An 18,840-nucleotide genomic window follows, 5' to 3' on the forward strand; every position below is an offset into this window, starting at 1 on the left:
TGAGATTCAGATCTGGATCTGTGACTTGTGACTCCAGATTTTACCACTGTTCTATACTGATTTCCATAGAGTTGGTGCAGAAAGGGTCATTCATGTGAAAGCAGAGAGGATGCCTCTTCTGCTTTCTTTGTAACACAAACTCTAAAGCACCATTCTCATGCTGCTATGCAAATTGATGTAAAAAGCTAATCTCATAGTTAGAATATTAAGAAAACAAAGCAAATAGCCTTTGGTATAAAAGATTTCTAGTCATTTGAGTGAGAAGTATTCTGAAAGGGTGATTTTTTTTTCCCCCACAAAGCAACTCTATCTGAAAAATGTGAATAAGCATCTGTCAGTTACTCACCTAGTCTAGAGCTTACTGCACTTGTTGCTGTTTGTATATGTGAAGAGAAATTTGGTGGTGCTTCTCTGTTAGTGAATTTAAATTGTTTTATTTTTCGAGTGTACACGTGTGCATGTGCTCACCTGCTCATACCACACTGTATTTTGTGGCGGTTAAGGAACAGCTGTGGGGAGACGCTTCTCTGCCTTGACAATATGGTTCATGGGGTCAAAGTCAGGGTGTCAGGCTTGGCAGCCAGCACTTTTTTCCACCAAGCCATCTTGCCAGCTCTCTTGATGAACTAAAGTGCTTACTTTAACTACATGGGATTTTTTTTTGTTTTTGTTTTTGTTTTTTCTTGTTGTTGTTTCTTTTTCTTTACTACTTCTTAAAAAGGCCCATCCTAAAGTATGTGAAAAACTGAAATCTCTAATGGTGGAGTGGTCAGAAGAATTCCAGAAGGACCCTCAATGTAGTCTGATATCTGCAACTATTAAATCTATGAAAGAAGAAGGAGTTACTTTTCCTTCAGCAGGTTCTCAGGTGAGATATTCACTCAGACCATGGTTCTCCCTCTACTGTGTGAAGGTACAGATCTCATTAAAAGCTAGGAAGGGATGTAGGTTTTATTTACATGTGTATGTCAAAGCAAGAGAGTAAGAGAACAGTGGTCAAAGGATGACTTGTAGAGTTGGTTCCCTCCTTCTTCTATATGGGTCCTGAGGATGTAACTTCAACTATCAGACTGGGCATTAGGAAAGCACCTGCTTAGCCATCCTGCTCTTAGCAGGGAATGAACGTCTTATTGTCTGCATCCCCAGAGGATCAGCCTAATGTAGTACTTACATAATGTACATTTAGTAGAGACATCTAATAGTTCAGTATTTTTCTCCTACATATCAGAAATTAAAAATGTGAATTAGATACAAATAATATATCTGATGCTACTCTAAAGTCTAGAATCACATGGAAAGCATGTGATGTTCAAGTCAGCCTTATATTTAAGAAATTAATGATAAGGGGCTAGTGGGATGGCTCAGTGAGTAAAAGTACTTGCCACACACATCTGATATGCCCTGAGTTCAGTTACAAATCCATGTCAAAGTGGGAGACAAGAATCAGCTCACCATGTTATCTTCTGACCTCACACACATGCCCCTTCAACCCATAAGTTAATTATTTAAAATGAAATTTATGGTTTTGAAAGAAATTTGAAAGATGGCCATATGCATACAAGTTATTAATTTAAATTATAAGTGGCAAATAAAGGCTGGTGGATGAAGATTAGATTCTGTCTTAGCACCAAGAAGAAAAAGGACTACAGATTGAGACGGTGAGGACGTTGGGAGGAAAAGTTTGAGATTTGGATGTGTTGTGTTAGGTAGACTGGGAAAAGAAGAGATGGCGGGGGAAGGCTACTATGAACGGATTCATGGAGTTGAGAGTTGCCTGAGGGTAATGAATTGATGTGGTAGGCAGAGCTGAAAGACTAGAGACTCATTTGGAGACAGAAGGATAGTTTAGTAGTCTAGGAAGTAATAAAGAGCAGACAGTCTGTCCTTTTCTGCATGTCATGCTCAAAAATGCGTGTTAAAGAACTGTTGATGGCTCAGTCTGTAGGACTGCTCCTCTCCAACTCCAGTGTACTCCTTACCTGTCAGAGCTCTTAGCCAAGATCACCCAAGTGCTGCCTCTCCCTGAATAGAGACCTTCCGCAGTTGAGGCCAGGGAGTGATATCTGTTCATTCTGTAAAAACCTTCAGTACTTCCTTCATGCCCAGTTCTATATCAGATACTTAGACTGATGTGAAATATTAGTTATCATGTGCATTTGGTGTTTATAATGTTTTCTTGAAAACTGATGTTTAGTGTTATTACTTAAAACAACTGCTTAAATGATCATGAAGAACCTTACTTTTAAATGGAGCTGAGTTACCAGTGTTATTGGTATTTTTTAAATTAGCATCTACATGTAATTATAGCTTGTGCTTCCTTTGAAAGGATAGTTGTGCTCATTTTACTTGTATGCTTGCAGACTGTCTCAGCTGCTGCCAAAAACGGTACATCGTTGAACAAAAACAAAGAAGATGAGGACATAGCCAAAGGTAAATGATCAAGCATGATAATTTGTTGCTGCTAAAAATAGCCTTACCAAGAAGTTTTATTGAAAGAAAAATTATAAAAAAAACCTAGTAGGCTTTTAGTTCTACCTCAAGTCTAAAAGCTATAGGGTCTTAATAGTCAGGAAAACCAATTACATGATATAAACCTAATTCGTTTTATTTTTCAGTAATGTATGTTTAATATTCTACCTTTAGAGACATTACATTTCACCTTTTCTTAATGCCAGAGTTATGACTCAAGCACAGAAATATGTTCATGGTTTGTCCTATATGGAAAGCTACCCATATTATAATGTCACAATCTGTTTGCTATAAAAATAATAGCTGCTGTATATTACAGACTGTGATAATAAGGGATGAGCAAAAACGTTATTTTAAAAATGTTATGTGTCCCTGTCCCCTTGTGAATTTAACCACTTAGAATTTGTTTGGACAGGCTTGGTGACGTATGCCTTAAGTCCTCGCCTTTGAGAGGTGTAGATGAGGATCAGAAGTTAAATGTCATCCTCTCTACTTAGCAAATTCATGGCTACATGATTTGCTGTCTCAGAAAAAAAAAAGAAAAAGAAAAAGAAAAAGAAAAGAAGATGCATGTTTGATTTATTGTTAAATATAAAATTGTTATCTAGTATATTTAAATTACTTTAGATGTTAAAATTAATTCTGGATATTACATTTTAATTTTCCCAACTAGCTATTGAATTATCATTGCAAGAGCAGAAGCAGCACACAGAGACAAAGCCTTTGTATCCTCCTGCAGACATTCAGTTAAATAATAAGGCTGCTCGGAGAGTCAGAGCTTTATACGACTTTGAAGCTGTTGAGGACAATGAACTCACCTTTAAACATGGTGAAATCATTACTATTTTGGATGACAGGTATGTTTTACATTTGTATTTGTGGAATATTCTGAAAACAGTATAGTATTCTTACCTGAGAAACAGGAGTATTCAGGTTTTTATTTTTAGTCAAATTGTACTGCTTTCTCTTAGTATTTTCTTCAAGATTAGACGAGGTAATGAGAACCTTGGTCAAAGCCATTGAAAGGCGTACTTGGATTGTACTGTATTCCTCCCACAATTCCTTTATCATTTAAAAGTCAAGAAAAAAGATTAGATTGATTTATTTTGAGCCTAATTGTGTCCTCTGCTCCTGTTTTTGGAGACAAGTTCTCACTTTGTAGCCCAGGCTGGCCTGGCCTCTAAGGCCTCCTGTCTCAGTTTCCCAAATGTTGAGGTTCTAGAAAATGAAGACTTACTTATGTGTGAACTTTACTTTTCAAACAAGTTGACATGGTCTGCTGAGTAGTGTCAGTGGGTTAGAACTCTTGTCTTTAAGCCTGATGACCTGAGTTCAGCCTTTGGGACCCACGTGCTGGATGGAGAGTTCTGCTTCTTGCAAATTGTGCTCTGATCTTCACAAATGCACATACACAAATAGATAAATAAATGTAATAACTCTTTTAACCACTGAGCCATCTCTCCAGCTATGTAATAACTCTTTTAAGTTGATGAAACTTTGCAGCAGTGAGACTAGACAGCCTGTTGGTGTGAACACAGTTGGTACATGTTCCTGCTTTCCATTCTAAATAATCTAAATAATATTAGTCAAGTAAAGATAGGTAGTTTTAATTTTTAAGTACATTTATTTATTTGTGCACATGCATGCATGTGTAAATGTGTATATCCCCACCACCACCACCGTGTGTGTGTGTGTGTGTGTGTGTGTGTGTGTGTGTGTATGTGTATGGTGTGTAAGTCAGAGGATAGCCTGTAACAGTCAACCTTCTACCATGTGGGTTCTGGGGATCCAACTCAAGCTATCAGGCTCAACTTTAACCTGCTGAGCCGACTTGCTAGCCTCAGTCTAGCCTGTTTTTAAGTAACTAGATATTATGGTTTTGCTTTGCTGCTGTATTTATAGAGAAAATGTTATGTAATAAACAGTTTATAATAAAAAATGAATGAGGACACAGTTCTGTTTTTGTGATACTTAACTAATGGAGTTAAAATACTGTGTAGACAGTGATATGCAAGATAGAAAGAACATGGTGATACCATGAAAGAGGTTGTCTTTGGCCATAGAGAATCAGTGTGATATAGGAGGCTTGCCCAGTGGCTGCTTTATTTCAGATGAATCTTGATGGCATTTTTTTGTTCCATGTTTTTCGTTGGGAAAGATTGAATCCAGGCCTTGTGTAGTCAGGGTGGTGCTTTGCAACTGTGTATGTCCCTAGTCCCTTGGATTGACTTTGAAAAAAGTTTGTAAGATACTGACAGGAATCTGAGCATTAAATGGAAGGGCCTATTAGAAAGTAAAAAAGAATCTTTAAGAAAAAGATTGGAAGCTAGGCATGGTGGTGGTGCATGCCTTTAGTTCTAGCACCTGAGAGTCAGGTGGATCTTTTTGAGTATGAGGCCAGACTGGTCTACAGAGCTAGTATCAGGACAGCCAGAGCTACACAGAGAAACCCTGTCTCAAAAAACAAAAACAAGCAAAAAACACCAAGAAAGGAAGGGAATGAAGGAGGGAAGGAAGGAAGTAAGCTAGGAAGCTGACTGGGTTGATATCACTGCAATTGCTTACTTGTCTGTGGTAGACATAGTACTCTTATGTGGTAGGTTTAGCCGCCAAGGGCATTGCTTTCCTTTTGCCATTGTCACTGTGAAAGTCATCAGGAAAGTTGTCTCGGATATTGATCCTGAGACTTACACTTACTCATTTACCTCTGGGGAATGGGGCATGTGTACGCTATGTCACATGTATAATGGTTAGAGGACAACTTAGAGATGGTCCTTTCCTTCCACCCTGTGGGTCTTAAGGGTCAAACTCAGGTTGCCAGATTTGGGAAGCACCTTAAACCGAGTTGTGTTGCTAGCCCAAGACTTAAAACTAGGTGGGAGAACCTTAATTTTTTTTTTTTTTTTTTTTTTTTTAATCTCAGAATGCAAAGGTAGGTTTCTGATTGGTTGTTTTATTTTCTTGTTTTTCCATAGTGGCTACAAGAAAATGTCATTTTTATTTCAACAACCTAATTTCTTTTTCATCTTGACAAGTGTCAACTTCAGTTTTCAGAACTTAACCTGTACATTGCTTTTCTCTTTGCTGTAGCCAAATTCCTGACAGATACAAGTGAGGAGGCTTTTTTCCCAGAGAGTAAAGAAATTAGCGTAAAAATCTCTCAGAACTATTGCTACATCATTTTCTGATCTTAAGAATTTAGGTGATAGGTAGCTCTTTTATGTCTTCATTAAATTCAGTAAATGAAATGCTTCAGAATCTTGGAGATTAATCATTAATCCTAAGAGTCTTCTGTAGTGGGCAGCTCAGTTTTAAGAGTTTGTGCCGAGGGGCTGGAAAGATGTCTCAGTGATTAAGAGCACTGGCTGCTCCTCCTGAGGACCAGCGTTCAATTCCCATCACCCACATGGCAGCTCAGCTGTCTGTAACTCTAGTTTCATGAGCTCTGACACCTTCATACCAATTCACATAAAGTTAAATAAATTATTGAAAAAAAAAAACAAAACAAAAGAGTTTGTGCCTAGCATGAAGAAGCTTTGGCTCTGGTTCCTAGAAAGAACCAGAATAAAAATAAAATAAATATTAAATAAAAGAAATAAAGAAAATAAAAATAAATATTAAAAAAAAACATTTTAAGAATGACAGTTGGCATATGAAATATTTCTATAAAGTAGACAAAAAGGGTTACTAGGTAACTGTACTGTCCATGTGGAGAGCCCAAAACAGTCAGTGGGCAGACTGTTAGTAAACAGCTAAGTTCATGTTAGGGTTAGTAGATGCAATCATAATGTACAAAAATCAGTAGAAAAGATGTCCTTCAAAATAGTAACAGCAGTTGCCCTCAGCAGCCATGAGCATTTAGTGCTCTTGCAGAGAGCCTGGGCCAACGTGGAAGCTCACAGCCACCTATAACTCCAGTGTCAGGCAGTGCAGTGCCTCTGCTGACCTCCTCGGCCTCCTGCTGCATGTGCTCCACATGCACAAACCCAGGCTCATATGGTTACATATAAAATAAATATTTTTAAAATTTATAAGTGATCCAGTAATGAATAACCTACTAAGATATGTAAGGTCTTATGGAGAAATTATAAAATTTTTTGAAAGTTAAGAAATAATAAAAATGTATTATATTTATAAATATACAAATGGAAAGATATGTTATAAAATGATGAATCTTAATATAAAGATTTAGATTTTCTCATGTCACATAAACTAACTGCATTTTCAATTCAACTCTTTGAAATTCTTTTTCCCAAAGAATTTGAAAAGTACTTTAATTTTACTATGGAAATTTGAAGGTATATAGTAAGTAAAATAACATGACAGCAGGACAGGTGTGGATTCTTTATGAATGTATTGGACAGAGAAATAATTCACTTCCTAGGAAGATGACATAAAATTTAAGACTTATAAATTGCTGGTTGCTGCAACCTTTTTCTCTTAGTAGTTTTAGACCATGATTGGCTATAAGTAACCAAAGCCACAGAAAACAAAACTATAGATAATGAATTTTTCTACTAACTGTTTTGTAAGAGTGAGATACTGAAGTAGGCTCATGAACAGATACATCTTGCTGTTTGACAGTTAGGGTATCATAAATTCTTTTTTTCTTTTTTTTTAAGGTGTGAACTTTTAGTAATTTCTGCTGGGTTGATTAGCTGTTCATAAAATAAATGTTTTATTGACACAGTGCACACAGTTTAATTTCACATAAATTAGTGACCTAAACATGAGAGATTCTGGACAAAAATGAAAATCGGAACTACTAGATAAATCTGTTGGAGAACAGACTTAGTAATGCAAGGCAGAGGAAGATAGATAAACATGTAAGGCAGAGAAAAGATTGCTGAGTTGACCTGAGAGCAGGGATAGTCTTAATTCAGACCAATAGTTGCCATTCTGAATGCATGAGAAAATACCTGTGATCCAGCAGGAAGAGTTAAGGGGCACAGATAAGATCGAGCAGTTAGTGGAAGAGGCAGTGTGCCATGAATGAGCACAATGAGGGATGACGGGCCTCTTTCTCTATCAGATGTCGGCATGGACAATTTCCAAGCATGAAGAATAGTGACTTCCTCACATGCTTCTTGGGGAAGAAGGAATGTGAATTCCCACAGTCTTTCTGATGAACATTTGACAACACCTATAAAATTGAACTCTCTGTGTGTGTGTGTGTGTGTGTGTGTGTGTGTGTGTGTCTGTCTGTCTGTCTGTCTGTCTGTCTGTGTCTGTCTGTCTGTCCTCGATGTCTCCCCATCCCCCGCCATCCTCCCGTTTGTGGGGAGATGGGGATTCATTGTTTTAGCATTTTGTCCAGACTGGTCTTGAACTCCTGGGCTCATGAGATTCTGTCCAAGTAAGATCTATAGGTGTAGACGAAAGTTTCTGTCATAGTCATGTGCATCACACCTAGCTTGCAGGTCACTGTATTGAACAAATCTAGAATAGTTGTTGCTTATGGGCCTTCTAATCCAGAATGGTTACTATTTGGTCTTTTGGTTTTTGAGGCAGGGTTTCTCTGTGTGGCGCTGGCTGTCCTGGAACTCACCCTGTAAACCAGGCTGTCCTGGAACTCACAGAGATCTGCCTGACTCTGCCTCCCAAGTGCTGGGATTAAAGGCGTGTGCACTACCATCACCCTGCACTGTTCAGTGTTGAGAGATTGAGAGTGACCTAGAATGACCTAAAAGTAAATCTTCCTAGAAAAGAGTAAAATAAATATAATGCGCACTTTAATAGAACTTTGAAAGGGACTAGCAGATCTGGAGTGTTAATCATAAAACTAAAAGATTCTTTATGGAGTAACATATGTCTCTATACAAGTGTCGGGTTTTGTTTTTGTATATTTATTTGTGAAAGGATAGAAAGTAGACAGGTAAGGAAGCTGGTAGTGTGGAAGGAATGATTTGGGCTTGGGGCTTAGTCCCTGGAAATTGCTTCAAAATTTAGATAAGAGATACAGATTTTCTTTGATTTGTATTTTAAAAATACCTTTTCATTAATTTGAGAAAAAAATTATTTCTGCCATTTTAGTGCTATGATTATAGGTATATCCCACTGCTTGTCTAAGAAAAACTACTTACATATAGCTAGGTGTAAACTAAATTTGAAAGTACGATAACTGACTTGGTTTCATCTTGAAAGAATGGAAAGGGAATGACTGTTTTCCTGCTCTGTTTCCAGTGATGCCAACTGGTGGAAAGGAGAAAGTCACAGAGGAATAGGACTCTTCCCCTCTAATTTTGTCACGACTAATTTAAACATAGAGTCTGAGACAGGTAAGTTAACAAAGGGTTTGGTTCCTCAGAGAAACCTCAGTCTATCAAAATTATTTTCCCTTGGCTTTTATTATTGACATTGAAGAACAGATGAGAGCTGGGTTTGGCAACACACACTTTTAATCCCAGCACTTGAGAGGCGGGGACAGGCAGATCTCTAAGTTCATGAACTACATAGTGAGTTCTGGGCCAGCTAGGGGGAACAAAAAAGTACATTAGTATTTACTTTCCTTTTAATTTTGTGTCTATAGGTTTTGCAATGTAACTTTTTAACTAGATGAAGGACCTCTTTTATCTCATGTCAGTCCCAGGAGCTCTTACTTTGTATTTCAGGGCTTTGAGTGTTGATGTGTATAGTGGTGATTTTGTAAAATGTATATTTAAATCAAAGCTTGAGAAGCAGTTTATGTTGGGTCTGCACAGAAGTGTTTGGGAGCCATGGTGAGGTTGGGATCCACACAGCCACAGTGCTGGAGCCCAGTGAGACAGCGGGCCTTGGAGTTGTTACGTTTTACATTTATTCCACCTTGATTCGATAATAGTTCTCTGACCCTCACCTGAGACTATAAATTGTGTAGTCAGCACGCTGAGAACACAGCATTTATTCTCCAAGCGTGCTGTGGGAACTCTGAAGTGTGCAGAAGCAGCTGAGAGTGATGCTGGTGGTGGCAGCCCTCTGGTTAAACCCTTCAGCACTCACTTCTCCTTCTGTGGAATCAATCAGCACTTCCACTGCCCTGGTACAGGAGGCTGAGGGTAGCAGCTGTGTCTAGTAAGGAACAGAGCCAGGATTTAACTGCCTTCTGTCTGGCTTCAGAGTTCTTGTAGACTGTTGCTGAGACACAGCTGCAGAGAGAACGTGTGGTGGAAACTTCATGCATTGTGTACAGTTTGTGTGTGTAGAGCGAAGCATTCAGAGAGAGAACTGAAGTTGGGTCAAGGGGAGACTTACTCATTTATTTGCAGAGTATTGCTTTCTCTCTGGCTTTCTTAAGGGATTGGAGCCCTGGAAACTTTCCAGATAACATTATAAACTATAGAAGCATCCTTCCTATACAGTGATTTCCCCGCCTTGCCCTAGTTTGAAGACACTGACCTACTGTTTTAACAGTAAAATATTCAGCTGGGAGTGTATTTCATTAAAATGATTTCCCAGCATGTGCAAAGTCCTAGGTTTGATCTCAGTCTTCCTTCAGTAACATTATTTTTAAACAGTAAAGGGTAATCTTGATCCTCCCTATATTTGTGTTTGTTGGGCTTTCTTTACATGTAGTTCAGAATTAGCCAAAAACTTAAGTTGGGTGTCTGCTGGACTTCATCCTTTGATTATATTTGTTTTTTTTTTTATATAATAACTTGGTTTCAATCAAATTTTGATTAAAATTGAGTACATTCTAGCAGTGCTCCAGGGAAATTGTTTTAGTTTTCAGGATATGTATATTTTTAAATTATTTTTCAGCATCCCCTTTATAAAATTCTTTTTTTTGTTGTTGTTGTTGTTAGCTTTGTGCTTTTTTAACTATCAGAGTTAGGTTAAATCAGGCCTATAGTTTGTTCAAGTAGGAAATACAGGTTGGGTTTTTTATTAATAAATACAGTAGGTAAGAGTATAAATGGAGCTGGGCATTGGTGGTGCACGCCTTTAATCCCAGCACTCGGGAGGCAGGTGGATCTCTGTGAGTTTGAGACCAGCCTTGTCTCCTGTGCTAGTTCCAGAGAAACTCCGTCTCAAAAAACCAAAAAACCAAAAAACAAAAAAAAAAAAAAAAAAAAAAAAAGTGTATAAGTGGAATTTGCAGTTGTTGTAAGTGCCAGGACATTCTAGAGCTACACAGAGAAACCCTGTCTTGAAAAACCATTATTGTTATTAAATAATAATGTGAAACTGGCTTAGTGATAAATCTATTGCTTGTATATTTGTTTGCCCCAGTAGTAACATTCAGTTTTTAGGAAGGTAGCTCTAATGACAGTGCCTACTAATGCTGCTCACTTTTCCACAGACGTGAGATTCTTCCATTTATTCACTTGTGTGTACATAAGTACTGGGAAGGAGGCTTGGGACACTATGAGTGCTGAATAAATATTGTGGTGTGATGAATGACTGTATATAATATATTGATTATGAAGTGTGATGACTAAAGAGCTCTCCCCACCCATGGATAATAATAGACTACTTAGAAATAAATGACTAAATTGACAAAATGAATGTTGAAGAACTTATAACTTTTTGTTTCCATAGAAACGGTGGACAAATTGAATGCAAATGATGATGAAGTGGAGGAAATTAAGAAATCAGAGCCTGAGCCTGTTTATATAGATGAGGTATAGTCCTTTTGTTTAAATAAACTACCAAGATTTTAAAGATGTATTATCTTTGAGAATGCCTGGGAACAATGATTTTCTATTCAGCAAAGGTAACTCTTTGAACTTCTTTTTAGGGTAAAATGGACCGAGCCCTTCAGGTTCTCCAGAGCATAGATCCAAAGAATTCAGAACCTGACTCCCAAGATCTCTTGGACTTAGAAGGTATTAAGTTACTATTCAGTTCTTCTTAATGTTGCTGAACGTGTTTATTGCCTGTTTATAGAGATTAAAGCAAAGACAGATATTCTTTTGTGTTTTAAAAATCCTTCTTTGATCTACACCAAAAACCAACCAGCCAATCAAACAGAAATACAAACTAACAAACAAACAAAAAACCAAAACCAAACAAACAAAAAAATCCAAAACAAACAAAAAACCCTCAGTGCTTTGGGGATCCGGGCATTGTATGAAGAAGGCTAAGGCAGTAAGGTTGTCATGAGTTCAAGGCCAGTCTGGGCTATGGAGTAAGATCCTGTCAAGAAAAACCACAAAGCCAAAATCAAACAATTTCTTTTGGAAAAAAAATACAGTAGATAAAAAATCTTTTTTTTTTGTTTTGTTTTGTTTTTAAAGAAGAGAGCTTGGTTATGAATATATTTGTGTTTTTACATTTGGAAATATTTGGGGTATTTATATTTTTATTAGTGTTTGTATTTTTATAAATGTGCACGTTGTGTGATGTGGGTGAATATGTCATGTGCACATGGGGAATCTAGAGGATGTCTTTATGGAGTTCCTCTGTTCCATATGAGGGTCCTCTTTATGGAGATGCCTCTCTGTTCCACAGGAGGGTCCTTAGGATCAAATCAGGTCACCAGGCTTGTGTAGCAAGTTCCTTTATCTGCTTAGCTATCTTATCACCTTTTTATTTTAAAAAGTCTTGAATTAAAAATGTTCTTATTTAATGTGTGTGCATATGTGTATGTACTGTATACAGTGTGGGTCAGGTTCGCTTTACTTAGCTAGTAGTTCTGTAGATACTCTTCAAACTTTGAGATAACTGTCACTTGGTTAATAGACCCAGGAACATGATTATTCTAATTTTGACCTTGCCTTTGGTCTGTGTTAGTAGTATATAATAATAAAGGTGCTATAAACATTGTTAAAAATAGATCTTTTATCATCTCTTCTTTGGCATAACCTTATTTCTCTATATTTTGTACGATGATGCATATTATCTTGTTTAAAGATTGTTGGAACTGACTTAAGCTGCATTAAGTTTCTATATTTGTAATTGTTTCTGTGTTTACAGATATTTGCCAGCAGATGGGCCCAATGATAGATGAAAAACTTGAAGAGATTGATAGGTGAGCATTTCCGTGTAGTGAAAAACAGTATCATTTTCATGTTTACTTGTTTTAAGAGAGCTCTGAACTGGTGGAAGTGCTTCTGGAGCTGCTATCATCCATTGCAATTACTGTTTACTTTCCAGGCTCTTAAAGCTGGGTGCTGGTAGTGCTTTTTATTTGGGGAACATTGTTTTTCATCAGTGGTAGTAATGTGATATGCACAGAATCATGGTTTCTTGCATTTGATCACACCAGTCATTTTGTTTTGGGGCTGGAATTGAGTAATAAAGAAGATAGTGAATTGAGGACAAAATGAAAATGGGAGTTTTAGGCAAACATTGACTTGCTATATACCGAAGAGTGACATCTGTGTACATTACAAGTGGAATTTCTCCAATTTGAGAGGCTAAATGCAGTGCAGCCGCGTTGCCTGTTTTCTCTCATGTCTCTGTTACGCTTTCAGTTCCCCTGTCTCCCTGGTTTTGCTGCTCTTGAGAAGGGGCAGCAGTGCTGGTGGGTTGGTCAACTGTCAGCTTCAGGCTGGGTTCCTAGCTACTGTGTCATTTACCAGCTCTCTCTGAACTTGGAAGGAGAAACTTGAGAAATGAAGTCCAGCAGAAGGAGTTACTCTCCATTCTTATCCCTTTCCTGCCCCTAGCCATTGAACTGCTGTATAGATAATACAGAAAGGAAGGAATTAGGTAGTTTAAGTTTCTAATAGATTGTTTTAAGTAGGAATATCAAACTTGATTATTCATTCAAGGAAAAATGTTTTTTTCCATAGACTATTTTAAAATTATTTTTATATTATGTGTATACATGTTTTGCCTTCATGTATGCCTCTGCACCATGTATGTGCCTGGTGTCTACAGAGGTTAGAAGAGGGTATCAGATCCTCTAGAACTGGAGTTATAGATGGTAATGAGCTGAGAATCGAACCTGGCTCCTTTGGAAGAGCAGGCAGTGCGCTTAACCATCTCTCCAGCTCCCCCATAGCCTGTGTTTACAAATTCTTTGTGTTTCTACAAAAATGAACTAATCAGTAATAGATTGATCATATTTTTGGAGAAAGCATCACACACCTATTTATATATCTGCTAATAATGATTAGTGAGTGTCAGACTGGAAAAGTTTAGAAAGAAAATGACCAGTTTGCTGTAGGTGTGGCTACGAATATAGGTATACATTTCCTTTGGCCAAAAAATTACCCAAGCTATTTGAAGTCCATACTAAACCTGGGGAGATATACAATGGTCAGATGTTCTGATATTCAGCACAGTAATATCAATGACTGAAAAATGCAGCTAGCTAAAATGCCTTTCAGTGTGAGATTCATTGTCAAAATTAAACATTCTGTATTTCATAGTAGAAATCATTGCCATTGATAAATGTTTGCTGATATGGATTGATGTGAAGATATGGCAGTGTAACCTTATTTTTGTTAAATAAAAAGAATACCACTATTCTAAAGGATTATCTTTAGGAATTATCTAATCTAATATCTAAAGGAATTAAAACTCAGAGTATCTGTTTATGATGGATGACAATTAATGTTGAATGAGAGCTGGCTATTATGTAGTGAGTTGACTAACTAGTGTCCATGTTTCATAGCAGTGGGTACAAACACAGCTTCCATGCTGGATAGTGATTGTTTCTTCCTGTCAAGAATTCAAAAATAGATATAAACCATTTTTTTTTTTCTTGAATGAATCATCAACAGTTTGCTATCCCTACAGGGCGGGAGTAGGGGTGGCAATAAAACTCTATTGTTAGAAAATTAAATTTTACATTTCATTTGTCAACCCAAAGAATAAAATTTCATAGCATTTGCAACATCAGTAATTACAGCGGTGTAGCATGAAAATTAAAAGACACAGAGACAGAAATTGGGGTTCAAGCTTCAAGCTGAAGATCAGAGAAACAAAGAAGTCAAGCCAGTAGATCTTAACCTCTACCAAGCTGAAATGGCAGTCCTATCTCCATAAATCCTCAGAGGCAAAAGCTCTGAGTTCCTGTCTCTTCCTGCCTTGCCTTCCTTTTTCCATCCAACCATATCACTCCTGTCTCCATCTCCCTAGTGCTGGGATTTAAGATGTGTTGATCCCAAGTGCTGGAGTCAGAGGTGCAAGCTCCCTGTTTGTTCAATTTGGACAGCATACTGTCAGCAGTTGAGGCAACGGCACTTTCTTGCCACTTTGTGGAGTTTCTTCAAGGCCCATGGTCTCTGTAGTTTCTTCGATGCCCATCATCTTCTCTGTAGTAGATTGGTACTGCCAGGAGCAGACATGTCTCATTGTTATTAAGAAAAAAAAAAAAAAAGAACCTATGTTATTAAGACATCTTAAATGCCATATTTTGTAGCTCTCTGAAGTGTTTGAAGGTGATCTATTTAAAGTATATCTGTTTGACTTTGATAATATGACTACAAGTTCAATTATCATTGTTGACAAATTACTAATCTGTATTTCCTTATTATTCTACATAGTTGGTAATAATAACTTTCAAGGACTAGAAATTTCCATTACATTGTTAAATAAGTTATATAGGTACAATATCTTGAACTAAATTAGAAATGTATGTACAGTATATTTTAACAAATCCCAAATTTGTATCAACATACAGTATTTGTATACAATATGCAGAAGTCCAATCCAATATAAAATATTTAAAACTAGTTATTGCTTTTTAGAAGTAGATTCAGTAATCTACCTTTAATCTTATATCTATATCCTCCCTTTTTTCAGAGTAGATTCATTAATCTGCCATTTTTATCCTATCATATCTGTATCCCTTTTTTCTCCATTACCAATAACAACTAGTAACCAGTCCCTCTAAACAATGACAAATATCCATATCCCAGTGAGTGACCACAAACCACCCACCCCACCCCTTGGGTATGTGGATGTCATGTTCTTAAAATGACTTCCTGCTGCCTGGTGGTAACTGCATCTTTAGGGGATTCTGGAAAGAAAAATTGGGTTAATTGTCAAGCTGTATCATTTGTTGTTCAGTCTCTGCATAATGGGAAAGAAAAGAACTTGTTTCAAGTCCTGGCTAGTCTATTAGCCTGGATCATCTCAGGTAGCCACCTCTAAATTGTTCTGAGCAGTGTCTGTGAGGCTGGGTCATCTCAGCTGGCCTCCTGAAATCACTCTGAGCAGTTAGTAGTCCAAAGTTGTTCAGCTTAATGGTGTTGCCATAATTCTGGTGAAATTGTTATTGTGGGGCCATCCTTTTTTTTGGAGACTTCAAGGATTGCTGTTAGGCATGATCATGGTTCACTGCAGAAAATTGGTAGACTCAAACCTGAAATTATGTATAGGAAGGTAGAGGAAACCTTTTTCTAGAATAAGCTAGTACTCTACATATCCATTAATATCATGACAAAAACTTTAAAATACATTTATATTAATCTTATACTTTTTTATATAAATATAATATTTATGCTTTAAGAAAAGCTATTAAAAGTCAATATAGAAATCAAAGGGTTAAGAGATTAATGGCAAAACAATAGTCCTTAAATATTTGTTTTTCTTCTGTCCCATATTAGATGTCTCTTCTGACATGTGACAGAGATTTTTAGTTTTTCTTTAACAAGCATGCTTGAGTTTAGAGAAGAAGAGAGCCATACTCCAACTCCAGTGCCAGCTTTAATCTTTAGTTGGGCTACAAAAAGACCATTTATGATATATTTATGTATAGAAAAGCAGAAACAAACATTTGGGAAGATATGAAATTTTATCTTGTTGTAGATGTGATATACCAATAGGCCAATTTACTCCCTTTCTTAGGACAATTTTTCTGGATGATTTTTCTTTTTTTCTTCAAATGTCTCATTTTATTTTCCTGAAAAGACAAAAAATAAAACCCTTCCCCAGTCCTAATTTTGGGGAGGTTCTCTTTTGGCAAGTTATATCTGGTCAAATGACAAGCATTTGTTAGTTTTATAGGTTAGTTTAGATTAAATGGCCATGTTGCTTGATGAACAATCAGCTCTTCTAATTAACAGATCTCTTGTTCAAATCAATTTTTATCAGTTTTGATGGTATCCATAGTTTTTCTTCAAAAACCTCTTCCCCAATGTAACACATGTTCTTTTCCATTCGGAGGTCAACATGCCTTTGAAGTGTACCAACTGATTTAATTCAGTTTTTTCTATTCAGTGTCTCTCCACAACTGTTGTTCCTTTCTCATTAGTGTATAGAAAATTCAAAGTTAATAAAGCATTATGTAATCTTTTCTGGGGTTCTTTATCATCCCTTTCTGTTTATTTAGCATGTCCTTTAGAGTTTGATTTGATCTAAAATTGCTTGCCCTGTAGGATTTGTGGTATATCTGTAATATGCTTAATATTATAATAAGCAAAATCTTTTATTTTCTTAGAGACATATGTTGGAGCATTGTCTGTCTTTATCTGTGCAGATATACCCATTATGGCCATAACTTCTAGCAAACGTGTAATTACTGAATCTGCCTTTTCTGAACTCAGAGCAGTTGCCCATTGACAACCTGAATGGTGTGGTGTACATATTTTAATTTTCCAAATTCTACAAAATAGTTGCCAAGTGATGGATTAAAAATCTTTTTTCAAACTTTGCTATTGACATGTCATTTATGAAATTCTGAGGCCCTTAGCACATTTCCTATCAGTAGTTGATAAATTCCATCATTACTTTGTGCTAGAGTGCCTGGCAGACCTGTATGGGAACAAATGTGTGTTTTATATATATGGGATGATGTCTATTCTTGATTATGTCTAGTAACGGAATAAATAAAATCAATTCTGTATCATCTTGTATAAATTCAGCGGTTTCAATATGTAAAACAACTCTTTCTGCATATTATGAATCAGTAACTGTGTTGAGAAGTTCTTTATGATCCATTAACACCATGAGGATAGCATATAATTCTGACTTTTGGACAGAATTAGAATCTACTTTAAATTTTTTGATTTGTAACCTGCCTTTCCTGATTTATTTGTATCAGTATAGAATGTAGGGGCTCCAGTTACTGTGTTACGTTAGTTCTCTTTATAAGTTGAATTCTCTTGCATTGTGGGTAATTGTTTGTAATCTCTCCAAAAAAAATTACTACAAGCTCTTTGCCAGTGTTCACTGTATTCCCGTAATTTGTGAATTTCATCATCTCATCATTAGTAAAAGGTACTATATTTTCTGCAGGAATGATTTCTGCTAATTGACAAAGTCTCATTTTTCTTCTTAGGATCAATTCAGAGATCTTTTCCACATAAGTTTTTTTTTTTTTTTTACTCAGTTTTTTATGTGGTAAAAGATTCATTCTATGATAATATCTTCCCTCAACATTAAAATTCCTGTAGGGAAAAGCTTAGAGGGTAATATGACTAGGATGTAGTTAAGCTTTGGAGCCACACGATCCACATGTGCTATCTGTAACTCATCTTTCACGAATGTCAGTTTTCTAGCAGCTTCAGCTGTTAATTCCCTAGATTATTTACGTTCTTGTTACCATCTCATGTTTTTTAATTTAATGAATCAATTGATCAGCTTTTATCACAATAATGTGTCATAGATGGGAGATGTCTCCTAGCAATCTTTGAAAGTCATTAAGAGTCTGCAGTCAGTCTCTCCTAATTTGCACCTTTTGGGATCTAATTTTCTGTAAACCTATTTGATAGCCAAATAATTAATAGAATCTCCTCTTTGTATTTTTTCCAGGAGTATTTTATAATCCTCAACAAGTCAAAATTTTCTTTACTTCTTCAAAATTCTTTCTAAATTATCTACATTTGAATCAGATAATAAAATGCCATCCATGTAACAGTATACTGTAGATTGAAGAAATTGCTTATATATAATTTCCAGTTGCTGCTGTGTAAAATATTGGTACAGAGTGGGGCTATGGGAAAACCTTCCATTGATATCTCTTAGAAGGCTGAGAATTATTATAAGTAGGCACTGTGAATACAAATTTTTCTCTGTCCTTTTCTTGTAATGGTATATTAAAGAAACAATCTTTTTAAATCAGTAGCTTTGAAAAGCCATCCTTTAGGCAATAGAGAAGGCAAAGGAATTCCAGACTGTAAAGAGCCCATTGTCTGTATCACCTCATTAAATCTGTTACCATTCTCCATTTTCCTGATTTCTGTTTCATAATAAATACAGGAGAATTCCAAGGGCTAGTTGATTCCTCAATATGCTGAGCTTTTAGTTGGTCCTGTACCAGCTCTTCTAAAACCTGCAGTTTCTCTGTTGTTAAAGGCCATTGTGCAACCTGTACAGATTTGTCTGTCAGCCATTTTAAAGGTAGAGCTGTTGGTGTCTTTGGAAGATTATCAACTGTTGTGTCCTGTTCTTTTACAACCTGAATGGTTGGTGATTGTTCTTTAGAATACCTTCTTAGAAAATTTCCAGAACCATATGTTAATGTATGGTTTGTTTCTAAGATTGGGAGAATGTTTA

The 18,840-nt window shown here is 36.5% G+C and overlaps 1 protein-coding gene across 2 annotated transcripts in view; it reads left to right on the top strand.

Annotated features, from left to right (window-relative positions):
- The window catches only part of Stam2 (signal transducing adaptor molecule 2), a 58,639-nt gene that overhangs the window by 25,244 nt on the left and 14,555 nt on the right, over positions 1-18,840 (top strand). For both annotated transcript variants that reach the window (XM_051184697.1, XM_051184698.1), the window contains 7 exons: positions 722-868; positions 2,361-2,430; positions 3,143-3,326; positions 8,653-8,747; positions 10,987-11,069; positions 11,186-11,273; positions 12,364-12,418. In XM_051184697.1, coding sequence (XP_051040654.1) covers positions 722-868; positions 2,361-2,430; positions 3,143-3,326; positions 8,653-8,747; positions 10,987-11,069; positions 11,186-11,273; positions 12,364-12,418 — 722 coding nt within the window. The remainder of the gene's footprint in view (positions 1-721; positions 869-2,360; positions 2,431-3,142; positions 3,327-8,652; positions 8,748-10,986; positions 11,070-11,185; positions 11,274-12,363; positions 12,419-18,840) is intronic.

This window comes from Phodopus roborovskii, unplaced genomic scaffold (genome assembly GCF_943737965.1).
Source record: "Phodopus roborovskii unplaced genomic scaffold, PHOROB, whole genome shotgun sequence".
NCBI lineage: Eukaryota > Metazoa > Chordata > Mammalia > Rodentia > Cricetidae > Phodopus > Phodopus roborovskii.